At 43.9% G+C, this 21479-nt stretch overlaps 1 protein-coding gene across 5 annotated transcripts in view; it reads left to right on the top strand.

Moving 5' to 3' along the window:
* The window catches only part of SETD5 (SET domain containing 5), a 54305-nt gene extending 36465 nt beyond the window's left edge, over positions 1-17840 (top strand). For 2 of the 5 annotated variants that reach the window (XM_072127927.1, XM_072127926.1), the window contains exons 4-25: positions 531-636; positions 2151-2380; positions 2472-2530; positions 2926-3113; positions 3527-3565; positions 4693-4935; positions 6731-6879; positions 7107-7224; positions 8655-8764; positions 8994-9240; positions 9371-9445; positions 9592-9846; positions 10079-10393; positions 10483-10725; positions 10891-11017; positions 11289-11539; positions 12170-12226; positions 12402-12884; positions 15224-15516; positions 15606-15739; positions 16835-16914; positions 17005-17840. In XM_072127927.1, the coding sequence (XP_071984028.1) occupies positions 531-636; positions 2151-2380; positions 2472-2530; positions 2926-3113; positions 3527-3565; positions 4693-4935; positions 6731-6879; positions 7107-7224; positions 8655-8764; positions 8994-9240; positions 9371-9445; positions 9592-9846; positions 10079-10393; positions 10483-10725; positions 10891-11017; positions 11289-11539; positions 12170-12226; positions 12402-12884; positions 15224-15516; positions 15606-15739; positions 16835-16914; positions 17005-17550 (4348 nt within the window). In that variant the 3' untranslated portion in view covers positions 17551-17840. Of the gene's footprint in view, positions 1-184; positions 286-530; positions 637-898; positions 1009-2150; positions 2381-2471; positions 2531-2925; positions 3114-3526; positions 3566-4692; positions 4936-6730; positions 6880-7106; positions 7225-8654; positions 8765-8993; positions 9241-9370; positions 9446-9591; positions 9847-10078; positions 10394-10482; positions 10726-10890; positions 11018-11288; positions 11540-12169; positions 12227-12401; positions 12885-15223; positions 15517-15605; positions 15740-16834; positions 16915-17004 lie in introns of those variants that run through there. The other 3 variants (XM_072127929.1, XM_072127928.1, XM_072127930.1) reach the window with 3 other exon arrangements.
* The last annotated feature ends 3639 nt before the right edge of the window (positions 17841-21479 follow it).

Below are 21479 nucleotides of genomic sequence, written 5' to 3'. Positions count from 1 at the left end.
ACGTGGCAAAAGATGGAGTGTTTTGTGCTGTGTGGCAACTCGGCTCCCTATGGAGATCGCCGGAGGGAGCAGCAACCATGTGCATGAGGCCTAAATCTCTGTATTGGAACAACCCCTTAAAGTTCCACTCCTTGCCACTTTCTATGTAACTTCCCAGCACCTGAGTATAAAACTGTCACTTACTGTATGGTGTGGATTCAGTTGCCGGGAAGCTGTTGCAAATGTGACAACCAATATGGCTGCCTGGACTGTGATGACTTTCCCAAAATTTGCATCTGTAGCTAGGTTGGGAAAAATTTAACTTTTATCAATGAGTTAGGAAGGTGTGTCATAAGTGAGTCCTAAAGACTTCTGAATTCATCATATTGAGGTCTTAAGATGCTCATGCTTCGTGTAGTAGCACAATGGGCTTCCCAGTCGATGGCTCATTGGCAGGAGGTTTTCTGGTACTTGCGCTAAATTTAACAAATTCTTTAAAAATCTATTAATTGGTTTAATTTTGTTGTAAAATGACTCTTCTCTTTCTACAGCCCTGAATCAGTGGAAGCTAGCCCTGCAGTTACCGGAAAGTCCATCTATGCAACTCACAGTTACCCAGGCAGCCAGAGCCACGGATACCGAGGTCTGCCATACGCAGTAAGTACCGGACACCACTTCTCACATCGATAATGGTCATCCTCTTACTAATTACACCATTCCTGCAAATTCTTGATCGTACCCTCTCCAGCCCAATGACTGATACTGTGACTACTATACAGAAGGGACCCAGTTGCATAGGGCCTGAATACTGTAAAGTGAGGGACCTGTAAAAACATTGCAATGACGTGTCTATATATGAGAAAGGATTGCACGTGAAAACTCTCTGCCCCTGCTTGTTTGTTACCTGTGCCCGCAGCGTCCATGGCAGGCCTAATGTTGATGATGAAACAGCTGGGTGGATACCCAGCACCTGTCCCCTCTTCAGTCCGAATCCCACGCATGTTCAGTGACTGCCGCAGTGACCCCTATGTAAGTAAATGACAGCAGTAGCAGTCGCCAGCAGCACAATCTGCCGCTGACTCGTATCCGTGACAATTTGAGATGTTTGAGTAAATGTGGAAATGTAGACCGTCACCCAATAACAACAGTACAGGACAAAGCTCAGAAGATGGTTAAAGCGAGAAGAAAATAGCTCAAAACATTTTCACGTTTCCCCTCTCTCAAGCCTATTCTAATAGTGCATAATTGTGAACCATACTCTTTTTACCATATTACAGAATGTGTTGGTGCCGTGATCATGTGGGTTTTAGGTTTTCTTCTTCTTGTTACCTTATAAAATTGAAAAATTTTATTGGCTTCTGTTCTGTGCAAATTGCTAAGAAAATTTTGGCAAAATTCATTGCAATTGTATACTGCCGCAACGATCCACACGCAGGACATTTGTCAAGAATTTGCACTGAACGGGTCGGATTTAAAGAAGAAAATGTACATTTTATTTTTTGCAGAAGATGAGTCTTCTTTCCAAAAAAAAAAAACTGGGTTCTCGTGTTACCCCATCAGTATGCAGCATGCCCAGAATTGTGCTGTCACATCTATGCCCGAGATGGAATACAAGGCTTAGCAATTTCATGGGTGGCCATACAAAGGGAACCCTTCGAGTTGTCAGATCCCTATTAAATTATCCACAAGTTCTATACATGTTCTTTTCATGTGACAAGATTGTAATAGCTTTACCAATCACATTAGTTGCGTCTGCTGAAATCCCCCAAGTCGCTTGTTGGTCCTCTTCCTAGCCAATTACCCGCTGTGAAAAGGGTCGCATGATTCGGTATTAGTGGAGTGGTGGTCTCATGAGCTTTTTTTTTTTAGTGCCCCTGACTGGATCGTATGACTCTATAGACACAAGTTCTTACTTTTAAGAATCTGTTTTTTCCCTTATAATGATGCACACATTTTAAAGGTCATCATACCAAAGGCCGTGGACTCATAATCTTAACCACAATAGTTGCTGGAAGGTCACAAATGATTGAGTTTTTTTTTAATCCTTTTTCATTACTGGGACCTAAGGATTTGCTCTGCAGGGTTGTGACAGGTTAGAATGTATTGGAAAGAGGGAGGTTTTCCATTTTATTTTCATTTTTTACATTGTAAACTTTTGGGTTAAACTCCAGTCACCCACTTTACAGGATCACAATTATGGAGCACCTCCGCCACCAACTCCACCCGCCTCTCCACCCGTTCAGGCTATAATCCCACGTGCCGAGCTCAATGGCGTCCACTCCCATGAGGATGAAGAGAATTCTGGAGATAGCGACACCTCTTCTGAAGGAGATGGGATCCCCAACTGGTGCCACTGCAATAACTCGGCCGATGGGTTTCTTGTCAAGTGCGAGAAATGCCGGTAAGATGCCAGATTATTAGATGTCCAAACACACTTGACACCACAACATTTACCATGAACTAACACATTTTCTCTTTCCTACTGACCCTAGTGGTGTGAACAGAGGAAAAGTTATTCAGCTGAATCGGCGAAAACAAGACAATGTCTCCGGTAGGTCTGACATTTAAACAAGATAATAGTTTTTGCTACCAGAATAACCTGTATGAATATTTAGTCACTACCCTTAAAGGGGATGTGCAAAGTTTGCCATTCCCTACCATGTGAATAGGGGTTAACTTGCAAACTGAACGGTGAGGGTCCAACTACTGGCACTCCCAGAAATCTGGAGAACGGAGCGTGACGTCCAACCTGTGTCCCGCAGCTCCATCGAATAGTATGGGAGTGATGGAAATTGCTTCGCTCAGCTATTTCTGACTCCCCCCTATACCATTGAATGGTTCCGGATTGCCACAGGTCTCATTCTCCTGCAGAGCTTTATTAGTTAATCATGTATCTGTGTTAAAATATTTAATATTGATGTTTATATAGAGTTTTTCTGCATGCAGGGGGAGAGAGCAGTGCTACGGAGAGTTGGGATGAGGAACTTTCTCCATCCACAGTCCTCTACACGGCCACCCAGCACACACCAACAAGCATCACTCTCACAGTCAACAGGGTGCGGCGAAGTAAACCAAAAAAGCGGAAGAAAAGTACAGAGAAGGCTCGAAATACCCCCAAAACCAAAAAAATTAAGGTAGGACAATATCCTGGGACTATTTATAAGCCCAAAAAATACCTATTTATTGTATAATATGTCAAAGAAACAAGGAAATCAATGCTCAGGAGCCGCTTCCTCCTGTTTTTCATTGAAATTATAGCATCTAATTATTATTAAAACTTTGTCATGGAGGTTCACATCATCTCACTCCAATAGGAGCCTCCAAAAGACGACCCCCTTGTCTAAACCCATACCTTTAAGTGGTCCCCTAACAAAAACAGGATCTGCAGATATAGACTTGTAAAAGGCAGAGAGCACAAACTCTTGCAGATTGTCAAATAGCTAGAGCGAAAGTTTGTCCTCAATCCATCATTTTCTACTGGGTTGAGTGTTTTCTAAATGATGGTTTATGTTCAGGAGCATTTGTAACGCTTATGTTCTTGCTTTAGGCATTTCGGGAAGGTTCCCGCAAGTCTTTACGGATGAAGGTGAGTCCACACTTCTGTGATTTTTTTTAGAACGTTACAATATATTTCATTTATCTCCAAAAGCATCTGTTTGTCTGACGCCTTTTTACCTTACTTTGTAACACATAAAGCTAGTCACTTACTTTAATGTCTTTACAGAGGTTGTGTCGATTACAAGGACAGGGGTCCCTTGTACCCCCATCTAAATGGAGTGGTGGTTGAACAGGGCACTGCCGCTCCATTCAAGTTTATGGGACTGCCGGAGAAAGCTGAACACTGTACTCGGCTTCTCATAGGCATAACCCATAGAGAAGAATGGAGCGGCAGCGCGCCCGCACAGTCACCAATTTGAGAGGTACAAGAGAGCCCTGCTTTTGTGATAGGTGATCTGTCTGAACCCCCACCTATCCCATATTCTTGTCACAAACATACTTACGTGTACTGTGTAAAAATTTTATATTTTAACCACCCAATATCTTTAAAGGGGTTGTCCACTTTACCTCATGTATTTTGTAATGTGTTTGTAAGTGTGGGGGGGGGGGGCAGTATATTATGTAATTTACCAGTATACATCTATTAATAGTTCTGCTCCGCTTTGTTGATATGTCAAGTGAAGCCTTCAGTCTTTTACCTCATCAGCCAGAGATTGGTGTCCTTAACATGGCCGCAGATAGACGGTCTTGTGATCTTACTGATCATGAACAGTCGCCAGTCAGAGATCACATGACTCTCCATCTTTGGCCATTTTCTGGACAGGAATGTCCGGCTGATGAGGTAAAAGACAGGAGGCGTCAATTTACAAAACAAGAAATCGGAGCAGAACTGTTAATAGAAGTATATTGGTAAATTTATCTAGTATACTGCCCTCACACTAACACACACATTACATAGAACATGAGGTAATGTGGCCAACCCCTTTAAGCCTGACCTGAACAGACCTTTGAATGTTTTTAAAGGGGTTATGTAGAAATTGTAACTCAGCCCAAGTGAATTGACGCTCTTCCCATCCACCGTTTTGGGTACAGTGCTGATAGGATAGAATGAGAGTCAAGGCTATTCCTATAGTTTTGCATTTTGCTCGGTGGTTGTTACATGTTGGTAGAGCAGCTGCCATCAAACTATATCTCCACCTTGTCTCTGTTCTTTAGAATACACCTTCAGATGCGCACATGTTGGATGAAAATACTACGGAGGGCTGGGAGAACCGGATCCGGCTCTGGACTGACCAGTATGAGGAGGCGTTTACTAACCAGTATAGTGCAGACATGCAGAACCTTCTGGAGAGACATGTACGCTCCAACAAAGAGCAGGTGGGAAAAGCTGAGCTGCCCGAAACCATAAAGAAGACAGAACTGTCATGTAACAACACAGTCGTAGGATCTCAGATGCAGGTGAGTGCTGTTGTGTTTCATGTTTGCTTTTACCCTTTTTGTAAAGTGTTTAAAGGGTTTTTGTCACTATAGACGTTGATCCGATTGCAAAGGATCGGTTCCGTTCCCTATCATTCTCTATAGCACTGCTAGGACAGCCGATCCTGGGAGTCTGAGACCTCATGCACACAAACACGTGCAGAAACTGAAACAATTTGTGGCCCTTTTGACCAGGTGGAGAGGGCTGTGCGTCCGATCGGGTCAAGGTGCGGAGAGAGACGGTGGGCAGAATATACCTCTATGGAGGCTGTAAAGAAGAAAACGGAAGAAAACTCCAGCGCAGGCTCCTTGGTCTTTATAAAATCAACTTTTCTTTATTCAGTATACAGCATAGACGTACATCTGGTAAAACACAATAGGTTCTGATCTACGCGTTTCGGCTAAAAAAAAGCCTTAGTCTTGATCTTGATTAGAACCTATTGTGTTTTACCTGATGTAATTCTATGCTGTATGCTGAATAAAGAAAAGTTGAGTTTATAAAGACCAAGGAGCCTGCGCTGGAGTTTTCTTCCGTTTTATTATTTGCAAGTATATGCCTTTGCCTTGGGCACTCGGAGCGCGGCTGGCTGGTCCACTGTCAGGTGGGAGAAGTTTGGAGCTGACTACCGTGGGAGTTTAAGTCTATGGAGGCTGTGAGCTAGCTGCAATGTGTGCATCCTCCTCATAACCCCCCGTATACGGTCATGTGCATGAGGCCCGATTTTAGTCGTCATCTCGATTGGACTTCAAATTCCCCATTCTGCCAATTGCTCGGTTACCTGTAGATTGGGACCCAAAGATCTCTTGTGAATTATGGGAGGAATATTTGCAATGACAAAACACTTTGGGGTAGATTTATCACTGCTTCTACGAAAGTTTTCGCTTTGCATTTCTTACAGCAGCTCCACAGCATGTGGACCTAGAAGTTAGCGGTGGCTGTCGGAGTGGACTTTGTAACTTTGAAAAACCTACTTTTGTTTGCAGGTTTTTCCTCAAAACTTCGGCCGGTACAGAACTGGAGTAGGTTTGCTTGGCAGCTGCTCCAACCGGTGGATACGTCAGGACCTAAGCCGCTATCATAGATATGATATATCTCCCCCTTTTAACTTTTTAGGCTTACTATTACATGTCCTGACAAGAACTACATGGTAATGACAGGAAGTTCCAGTGTTTGAGTGAGATTTCTTGCTACGGTCACGGCTTTGCTGCATCTTTTTTTTTTTTGCACTTTAAGTTAATCTACCACCAGAATGAAGGACAGTATGCAAAGGAGCCTGAGGGGCTTCAGGCTACATAGGTGTTAATGGAGCCCGGAGCCACTCGGGCTCATTTGCATAGTCTTTCATCCTGGTTGTAGATGTCCTTTAAATATTGATGTCACTTGCAAGTCGTGACTGTGTTAAGCTGTCTTCACACAAACGTGTTCTGCTGTGGAATTGGACCCGTGTGGAGGACAGGTCCCACAGACTGAATATTTTGCACGTGTCGGCAGTCCTTGCATCGGGGACTTCCTGTGTCGTGTCCTGCTGGCTTTCCGCAGTCCGTGGGGCTGGGCAGTCATTACTGTCTGCAAGTCTCCTCCGTCATACCCATATCAGTAGTTGGGTGGAAGTGCCAAGGACCGCTTTGCGTCACCCACTTTCCCTGTTAAACCCCTTTAAAAGGTTGTCCATCATTCATCTTTAGGTACAGGCGTGTGTTTAACATTTTGTGCTTTCCCTTCTGCCGTTTTTCTATCTTCCATTACACAGGATTGCTGATAAATGTTTTATTGCAGTTTCAGCTCGGAAGGGTGGCGCGAGTACAAAAGCATCGTAAAATCCTGCGGGCATCCAAGGACTTGCCAGTAAACACTCTTGTGATTGAATACCGGGGCAAAGTTATGTTACGGCAGCAGTTTGAAGTCAACGGGCACTTCTTCAAAAAGTAAGTGTGTGACATTTGAGTGAAAGGTCTCGCCTAGGAATTATAGCTTACTTTCCTCACTTTCTGTTTCTTGTGTGAAAAACCGTAAAGTGGATGTGAATTTTAGAACAGTGACCCCCCCTGCTACAAAGTGTGAGCGCCCCATTTATCTAATTATGACTGTGTGTAGTTCTTATCCCTGCTCGTGTCTTCATCTTTGCTCACCGTCCGTGTGTGTTCTCTTGCAGACCGTACCCGTTTGTGCTCTTTTACTCCAAGTTTAATGGTTTGGAAATGTGTGTGGATGCGCGGACCTTCGGCAATGATGCCAGGTTTATCAGGCGGTCCTGTACGCCCAATGCTGAGGTAAATGCATTACTTATCTCTGGGGGGGTTTCTATGATCATAATACGCCTCCTGTGTTTGCATGTGGTTTTAAAGATACTTAGTTTACAGTTTTAATCCTGAATACGAGCAAAAAATACAGTAAAGTTTTCATAATGTTATATAGTAGTTTAATTGTATTAGGGGCTAGATTGGATATATATCAATGAGGGTCTATTTTCAAAGCCTTGCGAAGATCAGCTGGTATTAGTTATGTAAAGAACCAGACACTGTCCACTTCATATATTCTGCAGTGACCATAGTGGGATATTGCATTTATGGCTGTGCAGTCAGTATGCCAAACTTTCTGACTCCCAATTCCACAGCCATGTTATCCTGGTGACTCTAGCAGTGCTGAGATAAGTGTAGACATCGTTTCCCAGTGCCTTAATCCTCCAATCTGTTGCGGAGAAGCTTTACTACTGAGCATGTACATAAAGCGCAGCAACATGCATCTCATCTAAAATCCCAGGGTTGCACAACCCATCGCTGACGGGCCACATGCAGCCTGTCAAGCCCTGAGTTGCGTCCTGAACCCTGCGGGATCCATTGAGCACTAATGTCGGCATTCATTGGTGTATGAGGAGGCCAGATGGGGATTGGTGCAGCTACAGAGTCCTGACCTCTCCTGGATCCTCGCCTGTCGCTCTGCTGTGTCTCGACTGCTGGAGGATAGAAGAAGCTGCAGTGTGGTGCAGGGAGAAGATTAGCCAGGAAAGCTCTAAGGCTGGGGCTCTACAGTATTCTTGTCTGCTATGAAGTCTCTCCATCAATATTATCTGCTCTGCCGTCTCCCCAGTACTATTATCTGCTCTGGGGTCTCCAGCATTTGATTGCTCGGGTGATATTCATTGTTGTACTGTATTGTATTTATAATTTCTGGGTTGGCATTTTGTACTGTACTGTGGTTGTTGGTGCATCTAGGGTGCTGGTGACTGGTGAGACCCCCTTCAAGTTGAGCAGTCTGACCATGTGGCCCTTAGATCAGGAACACAACTGACATTTAAAGGACATTTCATAACTCTTATCATTTTTGATGTGTTTATGGGTCTGTCCATTTTATCACCGTTCCAAATTTACGTTCTCTGACTCAACAGCCCTGATTGCACCTGAAGCTCCCGTTTAATTGTTTAGTAACTCAGCTGCAATATGTTAACTGGGCCACTACACAGCATATGCTAAATGGATAATGGGGACTTGGATCTGCAGTGGCCCAAAAGCTGTAACTACAGCAGTGCCCCTCATATTGAGTGGTAACCACAGCTGTAGGACCCTGTGCAGGACGACAAAAAACCTGCAGATTATTATTCTTAACTCCCTTAACACAATAATTTTTAGCTTATATGAGCAGAGTTATGACCCCATGAGTTGTAACTAGTGAACTTATTCTGTATCTTTGTTTTCTATTCCAGGTCAGGCACGTGATTGCGGATGGAATGGTTCATCTGTGCATTTACGCTATTGCTGCTATTGCAAAAGACACGGAGGTCACCATTGCCTTTGATTACGATTACAGTAACTGGTAAGTTAATCAGCAGGAATTATTAGATTTCTACAAATCTTCTGCCGTGTGCGATGTCTCATTTTTGTATAGTGAGATTTGTACACCGAGTTATTGCAGAAATTAGGAGCGTTTTATCACGAAGGTATAGACACCTGGGATGCATGAAAAACTGCAGTATAAGTGATTGTGATGATGGATTTTTGCAGTGATTGATATCTAGAACAATCTTTTTTCTTGCTGATTGCAGTAGTTACAAGGTGGATTGTGCATGTCACAAAGGCAACCGCAACTGTCCCGTTCAGAAGAGGAATCCTATTACTGGAGAGCTTCCGCCTCCTACTACTCCTCCACTATCCATCGGAGCAGAGACGAGGCATCGCAAAGCTCGGAGAAGAGAGTTGGAGCAGCAGGGTTTTGTGGTGGATGAGAGCAACAATCACCAGAATGATGAAGCGGCAGAGACTCCTGCCACAGATGCACCTGGGGAAAATGAGGTAAAGCCCCCACAAAGTTTTTTTCTGGCTGGTGTCATCGTGCAGATCACACCTGTAACTATTTATGATCTGCTTCTTTAGTCTTCATTATTATACTTTGTTGAGTTTAATAAATCTTTGTATTCTACAGACCGAAGGGGACGTCACAGTTAAATGCGAAGATGTTAAAGAAGAGGATGTAGGAATAGTGTCAAGAACGAGACGGGTAAGTCTCCCCCTCTACCATCCATAGTTATACAATTAATTGGTGTTGACAATTATGTTCGTTGTCTACCAATAAGCAAAACTATGTTTCTACCTTAGGACCTGTTGACCAATTGCACAGCTTCCTAATATGTCTGTTTCTTGCAGTCAAGGGATGACAAGAAGACAGAGGTTCCGCTTCCGTTATCGGAAAGCGTGGATAGAAGGCGTCGTCGCAAAGAGCAGCCCGTAGAGCAAGCTGCCGCTGAACCCGAAACACCACCTCTTCCGGAGGTCCAGGCGACCGCAGAGCCAGCATCCCAAGCAGAGGATCCAGAACCAGAGTCTGAACCTCCCATGGAAGTAGAACCCACACCCAATCCCACCCAGGGTGTGAACACTCGGAGATCTTCTCAGGCACTGGTGAGCAAATGTCCAGTTAAGATTATAGGGGGTCTGATGCTTGTATGGGGGGGGGGGGATGAAGCTGCAGTATTCTGTACCAGCAGCAGCCCCTTAGTGTAAAAGTAAAGATTTGTTTTCTGGGCTCTTGCATGGACAATAGGGGGTTTTATAACATGTCATCTAATTTCACCAAAAAGTAAGTTTATCTATCAACATGTACATTCACTGTAATAACTTTTTTCCTTTATAGGACACCAACACTGAGAAACCTGCCCCTAAGCCCGTTCCACCAAAATCCACCAGACCTCGCCCCAAAAGCCGCATGTCCAGGTACCGAAGTGCCTCCGCACAGAGGCTAAGAAGGCAAAGACAAGCTGTGGCGCAGCAGGTCGAGCTGGCACCTCCTGTTCCCGAGGAAGGGACCACAAGTTCTGCTGCAACAGAACATGGGACCACTGAAAATTTAGGCTCCGGCGATGGACAGCAGGGATCAGAGTCCCCTGCAGTTACGCAGACGGTGTCCCAGCCCGCACGTTCTGGCCTTAAATACCATAAAACGAAAAAGGTTGGTAAATAAAATGTTCACTATATATATAAATACAATCTCGCCTGCGCAATACTTTTATATTCATCATATGAATCCCCTTTCTCCAGTACTTGGTTACAGAGTGGTTTAGTGATAAGGTGGAGAAGCAGGACAGTCCCATTGAACACCCCTTACGGATTACTACAGATCCAACTGTATTGGCGACCACCCTTAACATGCTTCCTGGCCTGTACTATTCCCCGACCATCTCCACAACTCCCAAACACTACATACGCTTTGTGTCCCCGTATATGCCGGAGAGGAGAAGACGACCTCCAAAGGTGGATGGCACTTATGGATCATGTAAGAAGGTGAGTGCTCTTCTCTTCCAATCTGTTTTTGCTGTGTTTTATTTATTTTTTTAAACGAAATTTGTCAGCAATTAGAATGATTTCCTAATTCTGAAAATCTCTTTCCATAATGGATATTAGTATCACCCTATAGTGACATAAGTTACTTTCTATTCCTATTGCCAGCGATGGATTAAGCAAGCCATGGACGACGACTTCTCACATCCTGAGAGCTCTGTACAGGAGAACCCCCAACCCTTATACCAAAGCAATGAGAACACCTCTTCCAGTGATCATAGTGGAATCAATACAGGTAACAGATACCTGATCACACAGCTATGTTACATATCTGCTAGAGGTCTGAATATTATAACTGGACATAGTTATTCGTTACAAACCAGCTGTAGATGTATAAATGGGGTTTTGTTATTCTTGTACATGGATGTTTACAATCCTCATTCAGCGGACAAAAAATGATTTACCATGGGTGACTCTACACGAGTTTAGAAGATGAGATTTTTTATTTTCAAGTTTTGCTTTTGTTCCCTATTCAGCAGTTCATCTAATGATTTTCTCTTTTACAGAAATTACAGCTCCATTCAAAAAATGGAAACTGAAATACATCCTAGAAGAAAATTCAGCAATGTTATCCAGTCCTGTGCCGTTTCCCCCCGCTCTTCCGAACTCTATGACGACAGATTCTCTCAGCCCAATGCAGACCACCCCCAGCTCTTCCCTTCCCGGCGAAGAGGAATCCCGATACGGATATGGACTCCTGTTCTCTCCCATCCCTTCTCTTGCTGCTAGTCGTTGTAATACTCCACTACAGTTTGAGGTAAACACTTAGAGCATGTTCCGCTTGCGTTGCATTGTTAGTATAACCTGGTGAATTTCTTGAAGATGAGGGGGTCTAGCTATGTGATTGGGGGTCTGAATAGATTAAGATGCAAGACCACCTATTTAGAGCACATCAATGGGACTACAGTCTCTGCCCTGTAGACATGAGTGCAGTGTCTGCCAAGCAAGCACGTGCTTCATTTACAGCCTCATAAAGTCATCCCTTGTCTAAATACCCTATAAGGACAGATTTTAGGGGCGAGCAGGGAGCTGGTTTTTATCCATCCCCGTTGGATTCAAGTTGACCTTTCTATTACAATAATTGCCATTCACTTAACACGCTCCATTGTGATAGAAATTGTATCTTCACATTGCTTATTGTCTAGCAGAGTTTTTACTTATTGGTTGATGTGCACTTTTTTTTGTGCTATACTATCGCTGGTGTATTATACAGTCTAGAAACCCTTGACAATTCCAGGACTTTCACAGAAACGTTGACAGAGCCCAAAGCGTTTAGCTCTAAGTGATGATGACCATAACCAGACGGGTGCTAGTTGTGTACATCTTGTCAACCACCAAATGTGCCATTTTATTGTGTATAAAAATATCAATGTATTTTTGGTCCTAGAACATATCCTCCCCCGAGAGCTCCCCGGTGCATAGGCCTGAGTCCCTGTCACCCGAGGTAAGTGTCACAATCCATAGAACTTGATTGAAATTGTAACACACTGCATGCAAGTCATCCAATGTACATCCCGTACTAACTTAGTGTGAAGGATATTACACATCACTGTTACTAGAATAGAAATTTCAGTCCTCCATCTGATTGTCTCTTCCTTCTGTGACTTATCGTTTTCCAGCCTTGTCTTCGGATCGATGCAGAAATGCCAAAGGCCAGTTTCTTGGACATATCCACTGAGAATTGCCAGGAACAACAAACCACGGCCAGCACCAGTCTCGTGGATCTTGCCTCGCAGTCTCCTAGCACGTCCATAACATACAGTGGCACATCAGAAGCGAGTGGTCTAGGAAAAGGAGGGGAAGGGTCAACGCTGCTAAGAACGTCAGAACAGACTTTCCGGACTGAGTTCAATTTGATGTATGCTTTCTCCCCTTTGAACGCGATGCCTCGGGCTGATGGCTCATTACGTGGCTCCCCACTGGTAGGGGAAAGGAAGCCTTCCCAATCAGATATGTACTGTGGCTCTCCTGTAGAGGCCTATTACACCAGGCCCGTTCCTGGACTTATAAAAGAATCTGCACAAGGATCTATGTCGCCTTGTAGTGAAAGGACTTGTGAGGGGGTCAGATCTTCTCCTCAAAATCCTCCTCAACGGAAAAAGGTAATGGAGATCAAGAAAATTTAGCAACCACGATTGTATAACATGTAGACAATGTGCGACCCAGAGGCTTGTGGTTTAGGTAACTGGCCAGGCTGCTACTGCACTTTCCATTTGAAGCAATAGTGGCTGCGGATATCGCTTGTTATCAGCAGGCGCAAGCAACCACAGCATTTGTCACTGCTGGTCAGGTCTACTCTGCTTCATGGAAGTCTCTTCTGGCTTCACGGGCCAACTGTGTTCATGTTTACTGAGATCATGGGATCACGAGGTATTCACCAGTCTGTTCTGATTTTTACAACTTTACCCTTTAGTACATGTATGTCGGGAAATGCAGCCTGGTGTTGTACTCTGACGTACATGAATGTCTTAGAGACCGCACAGATCCGAAGCAGAGCCCATGTGATCCCTGTGGGAGCTCAGCTGTGTGTGACAGCCAGGTTCTCTTACTAACAGCTGAGATTGCGCTACTCGAGATCCCAGTTGTTTACCCCTACTAAAAGCCATGTCCGCGGTGTCTATAGGGTATTGGCAAATACTCACCTGGACGATTGAAACCCTCTGAGTCAGGCAACGGGGGGTGCCAATCGCTTGAATGTCAGTCAATAAATGAAAACTAAGTTAACAAATTTTTACATCCAAACGCCAAATGATCAAAAAGTTACATTTACCCTGACATAACAATAAAAAGTATAGCTTGTTCTGCAAAAAACAAGCCCGAATATGCCTACGTAAACAAATGTAAATGTTATGCCTCTTAGAACATTGAGATGTAAAAACAAGCAAATTTCTCTTCTGTATTCTGCAAAACAAGCCAGACATAAAAAGTTCATAACTAGTTCATAAAATCGCATCAATTAGTTATTGAATCATGATGTACCTGAAAAGTGGATCTAATCCGGGGAAAAATAGGCCTGTAAAATCTGCAAATCTGCCCTGAATCAGCACTTCTTTCATTCTATGTCCTTATTTGTACAGGGGGGGGTCACTAACACATGGGATATCGCCACCATCCGGAGAAATTGGGTATTAAACTTTTGTGGAGCGTTTCATCATTTTATCAATTTTTTTTAAAGTTTTGGGCCAAAATTAATGTCCAAAAAAATGACACATGGTTAATTTAACATTTGTGAAACACCTAAAGGGTTAACAAACTCCTTGAAGTGGGTTTTTTCCTACATTGAAAGGATGCATTAAAAAAAAAAAAAGCATGCAGACATTGAGGAAATGTTATTTGGGAGCTGTGACTCTCTGCTGGAACAGCCAAGAATTTCTGACTTTGAAAACTGAGAATTTTTCAAAATTTCAGTTTATTATTTTTAATAACCAAACCCAAAAGATATCACCCAAATCTCAATATCCACTCGATATGTTTAAACCACTCATAGTGACACAGGGAAGATTTAAAATATTGGTCTTGGTCCAAAAGCCCTAAAGTAGCTTAGTCATCAAGGGGTTAACGTTGTTGTCAACTAATAAGAAGCTTTACCAGGATAAGTACAAGACCCAGATGGGGTAACTTACCTTCTACTTACCCTGGTAGTGTCACATGAATACCTGAGTCCTGCTGAATTGGTGTCACGTGACCTGCGGGTCTTGCTGATTACAGAGATATTACCGGGATGAGTCCTATAAGGGTCCCGTGCTCACCCTGGTTATAGTCTCTTATTAGTGGATCGCCACTCTAAACTAGATGAGTCTGTTAACCCAAACCCACTGCACCCTACCTCATGTGGTCAGTAGCGTAATGCGCCCTTCACACGGGCAGTGGTGGTTTTTGGACTGCTCGAGCACCATGGTGTGCCCTAGTGGATGACATGTAGATTTCCCATTGTACAATGTTTCCTTTTGATGATGGAGACAATGTTACCAGAGACGTCTCCCCATTTTGTTGTTGCCCTGAACACTCCTGGATCCTGTGGCTGATGCAGTCACTCTGGTTTTGTGGATTATGTGTCTGTGCAGGGTTTTCAGTACCAAATAGGCTCCTACCCGGTGCAGTTTTTTCCCCATCACTTTGGTGTCTTCCTTACAACACATTGTGGCTTATAAATGTCTGATCTCTAGGATGGGAGAATCTAAAACCCTCTGCATTAGCAGGAGCTTTTATGCCCCATTCAGTAGTTACAAGGGCAAACAGCCGTGTCACAGGGTCCCATAGATCTGCAGTGGAGCACGGTAGACCATGGTCGGTGTGAACTGTTCCTTACTGCAGTCATATAGGACTCGCTGGGGGACATACATTAATTGTGGTACAGATCTGGCACAGACTGTTAATTATTCACGCTAATTATTGCGCTACTTTACTTCCTTACTGACTTCTTTCTCCTTTTCCTCGGAAGGTGTCTTTGCTAGAATATCGAAAGCGAAAACAAGAAGCCAAGGAAGTCACCTCCTCCCCCGGCGGGGACATCATACGCTGTGCCGGGACTCCAACGCGTCAGGGCAGCAATGGGTCCATCTCCGATACAGAGCTGCCGGGTGCTTTACAGCTCCAAGCTCCATCCTCCCCACCAAGCGGCTTCTCTTCTCCCGTTCACCCCTCCATGCCTCAGATGGAGGACGTCAGCCCCACGGAAAGAACAGTCAGCTCTTCTGGCCACTGCAAGCAAACGGAGAGCATCAGCAGCAGATGGTAACGAAATCTCTACTCACCCCCAACTATGCGTCACCTTATGACACATTTTAAAACTTGCTTGAATTCATACCGTGCTTTATTTACAGGATGGTTCCAACTTCAGTAGAGCGACTACGCGAGGGGCAGGGGTTCCTGGAGCGGGTGCTGAGAAGCGGGGTCAAGGCGTCCCAAAAAGGGGAGAACTCTCCTTCTAGAGAGAGCAGTCTGGACAGAGAGTCAGGTAATGTTAAGCCTTTCATGGGAGTCTTATACGTTTGGTCGAAAAGTATTGCGGTCTGGTTCCATCTCAGCCAAAAGACTAAAACTGAATGTACGTTATACGTCTGCACACCGAGTGCCCCTTGTTCTGGTCTGGCTGTTCTTGTTTCCATATTTGCCTCCTCCCAGTCTGGTCCTCCATTTAAAAAAAAAAGCTGCTGAAGTTTTCAGGGAAGCTGCCTACAAGTTATAAGACCCCAATTAAAGGGGTTGTCCACTTTTCAGCAAATAATTGATATTCTTTCTATACTTTCCAATATACTTTTTGTATCATTAACTCACGTTTTCAAGATCTCTGCTTGCTGTCCTTCTGTAGAAAGCTTCCATGTGTATTTTCGTTGGACAGCCTAGTCCTGGTCATGTTATGGACTTGCAAGTGCAAGAGCTATTATCACAGAGAGTAGTCAGCCGTATAATACTAATGGCTTGTGCACATGTGTGACTTGACTGGAAGTAAACAATGAAGCTTCCTGTAGATGACAGCAAGCAGATATCCAACAAACCGCAAGGAATTGATGCATAAAGTATATTGGAAAATTGTATACATTTTCATCACACACACAATATCAATTATTTACTGTAAGTGGACAAATCCTTCAAATTCACTAAACTGTGCGAGTGTGTGTCTGCCTTAAAAATGACTTCCTTACAAAAGGAGAAACCAAGTTGAGCCAAAACAGAGCAGGTGCCTTTCTAGGGGACACCGTGTATAACGCGCACGCCTCCTGTAACATAAAATTCCATTTTATGGGGGGGGGATGTCACTTTTAAGTGATAGAATATCACTTTTTTTTTTTTAATCATTACAATGTGGTCCATTGGGGACATCCAAAAGTTAGAGTAAGGACAGAAGTCGGGCTCCTCCTATCATAAAGTGATGGCGTATCCTAGATAGGAGACCCTATGGCAGTACGAGTAGCTCCGCACTGTATACATTTGTTAAGATGCACATAACACATAGTTTGCTTCTATAATATGGCAAATATTTTCCTTTATGTTGGGCAGTTTTTATTAGATTTTTTTTTAATAGAAATATTTGTGTTTTTCTCTGGCACAGAAGACGGAGATTCTGAGGTGCTGAACTTGGCTGTTTCTAAAGGACCAACCGTATACAGCCCTTCAAGATACAATTATCCGGTAACGATACATCCTGTGGATCACAATATTTATAATGTGTTATTGGAGAAAAAGTTCTTATTTTTTTTTTTCTTCTTCCTCACCTTACAGTTCCTGCAGTGTGATAGTCCTCAGTCGGAGCCGGTCAGCGTCCTCTCCCAGAATACATCCCCTTTCCGTGGACCTGCGGCTCAGCCCGGAGGATTCAACTACAGAACCCCGCAGAGGCCAGGACACGCGGAGTCCTCTGTTATCTCCTCTTCTTTCTCAAGTCCTTCCCATGTAACTTCCACAGACTCTCCCACAGCTCAGAGCTCGGGGTATTACAACAGCCAGCAGCTTTACGGAAGCAACGCTGGAACGTGTCCGCCAAGGAAAAGCTTCCACCACCGAGGCCCCAGCCGTGAAGCAAGTCCAGCCCAATTGCTCAGGACAGACTCTATTTCCTCGGACTCGCAAGCCAGCACTGGGGCTTCTGCTAATTCCTCCACCCCACAGGGGTCGAGATCAGACTCGAGAACTATAAGCACGTCAGGCCCCAGGATAAGCGCTGTATCCAGTCCGCAGCATTATTCGCAACGCGGCGCAGGCGTGCACCAGTATCGGCTGCAGCAGATGCAAGCGTCAGGAGTCAAAACTCAGACTGGCCTTTCCTAGGACTCTCACAGAGGGGAAATAAAAAAAAACAAAACAGGATAGCACTATCCCTAAGCCATTCCTTGACCCAGAGATGGCTGACACCCCCCCCCCCTGCACCTAATGGACCTGGTCTGTGGGGCCTAGGACTGAAACAGGCGCTGGCTATAAAATCTGCTGATCACATCAGCCCTCCCACCCCGTCACTCTACACTCACGTCGCAAGAAAATGAGACATCATGGGGAGCTAAAAACTAAAGAAAAGCCACAAAATACTGAAAAAGTCGTGTAGACCTATAATCATACAGTTACTCGGTTTCTCTCTCTTTGTGTCACCCGAAACCACCTGTAGTCACTTGTGCAGTAAGGACGAACCTTTATATGATTTACGTATAAAAAGAAATGGTTGCAATTAAAGGGTGGGGGAGGGGTTAAAGAAGCACCTAAGAAAAAAAATTGTAGCATCAGGTTATAATAATTTGTATTTTTATTAGTGGGGAGAGGGAAGGGCTGGATTGGTGCTGCTGTGTGTATACGCCCGACATCTACGGATCTGTCCTCCCATTCACACTGCTGATTGGAATGACGGCATTCCGGAATTGTTATAGGAGAGGTTCTGGAGACCCAGTTTTATCTTATTTGTGTTATTTTAGGGAGGGCAGAGCAGTGTAGTAACTGGCTGTGAAGCATCGCCCCCCCCCCCCCACCTATGTGAGAACCGCAGGGGCGGTCCCTAAAATCATTAAGACTATGTTCACACTGGACCTATAGACTGCAGGGAGATCGGCTACAGATGTGAGAGTTGCAGGTCTGTCTCATGCATTCCAAAAAAAAAAGGGTGTTTGAGAATTTGATCAGTATCGTATTGGCACCCGGCTGCCCTTACCATCAGATACATCATCTAGTGGTTGCGCCATATAACGCGGCTCCATTTACTAGAACCGGGACTGGGCCGCACACACACGCCACGTGATGAATAGATCTGACTTCGTAGAAGCGCATGTGACGTTTTTTTGCTTCCAATAACTGATCTGCAGACCCAATAATTTTTTAAAAAATCCTGCAGTCAAAAATTGACATACTACAGATACATTCTCCACTCGCAGTCCAATATCCGCTTTACTGCGTGTGTGTGACCCGCCCTGGAAAATCTGGGCGCAAAATACACAGCGTTATCCGCCCACCGTGTGAACATACCCTTACTGATTCAAGAACTTTAAAATATTTTTTTTTTTTTTATTTTTTTTAAATTTCCAATTCAGAAATCTGCATGAAATAGACCATATCCCATGGTTTTTATTGTAGGCATTCCAGGGCTAGCACCAGTCGTTTTTTTTGGGGGGGGGGGGGGGTTTGTACACAAGTGATTCTGCAGCGTCAAGGTTTGTAAGAAAAAAAAAATTAAATTTTTTTATTTTTTTTATTTGTGAAGATTGTGGACAGGCCTGCTGTGTATATACAGGGCAGATGAGTGGCGGCTGTATATACAGGGCAGATGAGTGGCGGCTGTATATATACAGGGCAGATGAGTGGCGGCTGTATATACAGGGCAGATGAGTGGCGGCTGTATATACAGGGCAGATGAGTGGCGGCTGTATATATACAGGGCAGATGAGTGGCGGCTGTATATGTGTGTGTGTGCAGCATGGTGGGCGGGGGGGAGGACGCTGTATATTTGATGTGGCTTGGTTCTCTTGTACACAGGTAAATGCTGCATATTGTACTATGCTGTATAGTAATTGACACCATAATGATATCTATATTTTTGTAAGGAAAAAAAAAAAGAAAAATTTTTTGTTTTATCGTTTCGAAACAACAACAAAAAAAATAATTGTTCTCTATTGTATACATAGAGGGTGGAACGTCCAGTAGCGTAACATTGGAGTGGGAACAATGGGTGGAATATGTACAATGACTGCTGGGAACGGGCACCGGAATCCAGTGTAGGCGGCCATTTTTTTTGGGGGGGGGGGGGCTGAGATGATTGTTTTTCCCCCACTATAATATAATAGCTCTAACCAAATGCAGAGGAGCAGCAGACCTGTAAGTAGTGGGGCTGCTCACCGCGCCGCCATGATGCATCCACATGGGAAATCCAAGCTCAGCTCATGGTATGTGCATGCACATTCAACATCTGAGGTCATGCCCAATCTGTCCACTAGGGGGCACTGTCTGCACTTAGGTGACTCTGAGCTACTTGAGCCTCTCACGTCTTTCCTAGTAATCACCATAGACGTCGCTGGTGAAGAGAGCGACACAATCTGAGCAATCGGTGAAGGGCTCCGGCTCTGTACAAGTCCCCACCCTTCATTCCGAGTGTTTAAAAGGAACATATTTCCATCTATGTCCTAGGTTTCCTTTTGAATTGGCTCAGAATGGGTTAAAAAAAAAAGCATTGCTCCTTGCCGATCCTGCACGACTGACACACAGGAAGTGACTGTCCAGCCAATCACTGGTTGAGCTGGATTAAGACGCTGGTTAGCGATTGGCTCATTCCCTGTCTTGAGAAAGGGAGCGGTAAATGGTGTCGGAGGTGTCTCTTAGGGGAGACGCCCCCCCCCCCCCCCATTTATCATGAAACCACTCCCCTTTTCTTGTGTAACTCCACCCCCTTTGTCATAAAATTAGTACACCTGTCACAAAACGCTGCAGAAATGACAACAAATCTGAACAGATTAATGAATACTTCAGTGTCAGAAGAGCAGGGGGGAGGGGGGGCGGCCAGGAAGTCCTCGGACTGATTGTAATTTATGGTTTTAACCCCATTTTCAGCCCATATATATATATATATATATATATATATAATACTCCTTCACCAATCATGTACAACACATCCCAGATGCTGCTTGAAGTATTTTTATTTTAATCCTGTAGATTTGCAAATAATCAAGCAAACAAAAAAAAAAAAAAAAAAGAAAAAAAGTTCTCCGGTTTCCAAAAGTAAAAAAAAAAAAAAGTAAAATTTTAGTTAAAAATAACATTGGAAATGCGGTAATCCAATGTTTTTTTATTTTTGCTGCTTCCGTTTCCTGTTCTGTCCCGTAATAACGTGTTGTTTAGTTTTTATTTTATGTTTTATTACTGTGGAGGGGGAGGGGCTAGTCGTGTGATCGCCCCGCCCCCTCCACAGTGATGTGTTTTACACAGCGCCCTCCCCTGGACGTGTTTAATAACTGGCAGATGCTTTTTATTTAATTTTTTTTTTTTTTTATATTCAGTTTGTAAGCCTCGTGCCCTCGCTAGACCTACGGACGTTATGATCTACGGTGCTACATTGACTCTATTTTTTCGGATAAGATAATACTGTGAGTCTCCTCCCCCCTTCCCCCCCATTCTTTTCTCTCTTTCCAGGTCTCCGATCAGCAGTTGTTGGTTTTGAATGGTAATTTTTTGTTTTTTTTTTTGGTTTCCTTCGGTGACTGTTACAAAGTATCGCCCCCAATCCGATTAACAGATCATGTTTCCATTCTAAAGAGGGGAGAAAAAAAAAAACTCCTCCTAAATTTTACTGAAAATTTAAGCAAAAATAAGGAAAAATTTTTGTGATTTTTCATTTAAATTTTATTATTTTTTTTAAAAAAAACATTTTTCTTAAACTGCCTGTTTTAATTTCCAGAAATTGTACAACTGTGAGACTGGTTAGGGATGGAAATCACGTCACCCTTGTTTTGGGTCTTGTATACTGTATATTATGTGTGTATAAACATCACAGGGTCTGTATTGCAAAGCCTCCCACTTTCTGCCGGACCTCGTGACCCCCCCACCCCAAGAGAGAGAGGGGGGAGGGGGGTCCGTGGGGCGAGGTCGCAGGAAGGGGCCGACCGCTATCATCACTCACGTGGAGTTTTTACACAACGATGTAACATTTGATCTTTCAGAAGAGATGTAATAATTTTGATAATAAAATACTTACCTTAAAGTCTGGTCTCCTGTCATTTTAAAGGGGCGCT

This window comes from Engystomops pustulosus, chromosome 10 (genome assembly GCF_040894005.1).
Source record: "Engystomops pustulosus chromosome 10, aEngPut4.maternal, whole genome shotgun sequence".
Classification (NCBI taxonomy): Eukaryota; Metazoa; Chordata; class Amphibia; order Anura; family Leptodactylidae; genus Engystomops; species Engystomops pustulosus.
This window is presented reverse-complemented; position numbering and strand designations above follow the sequence as displayed.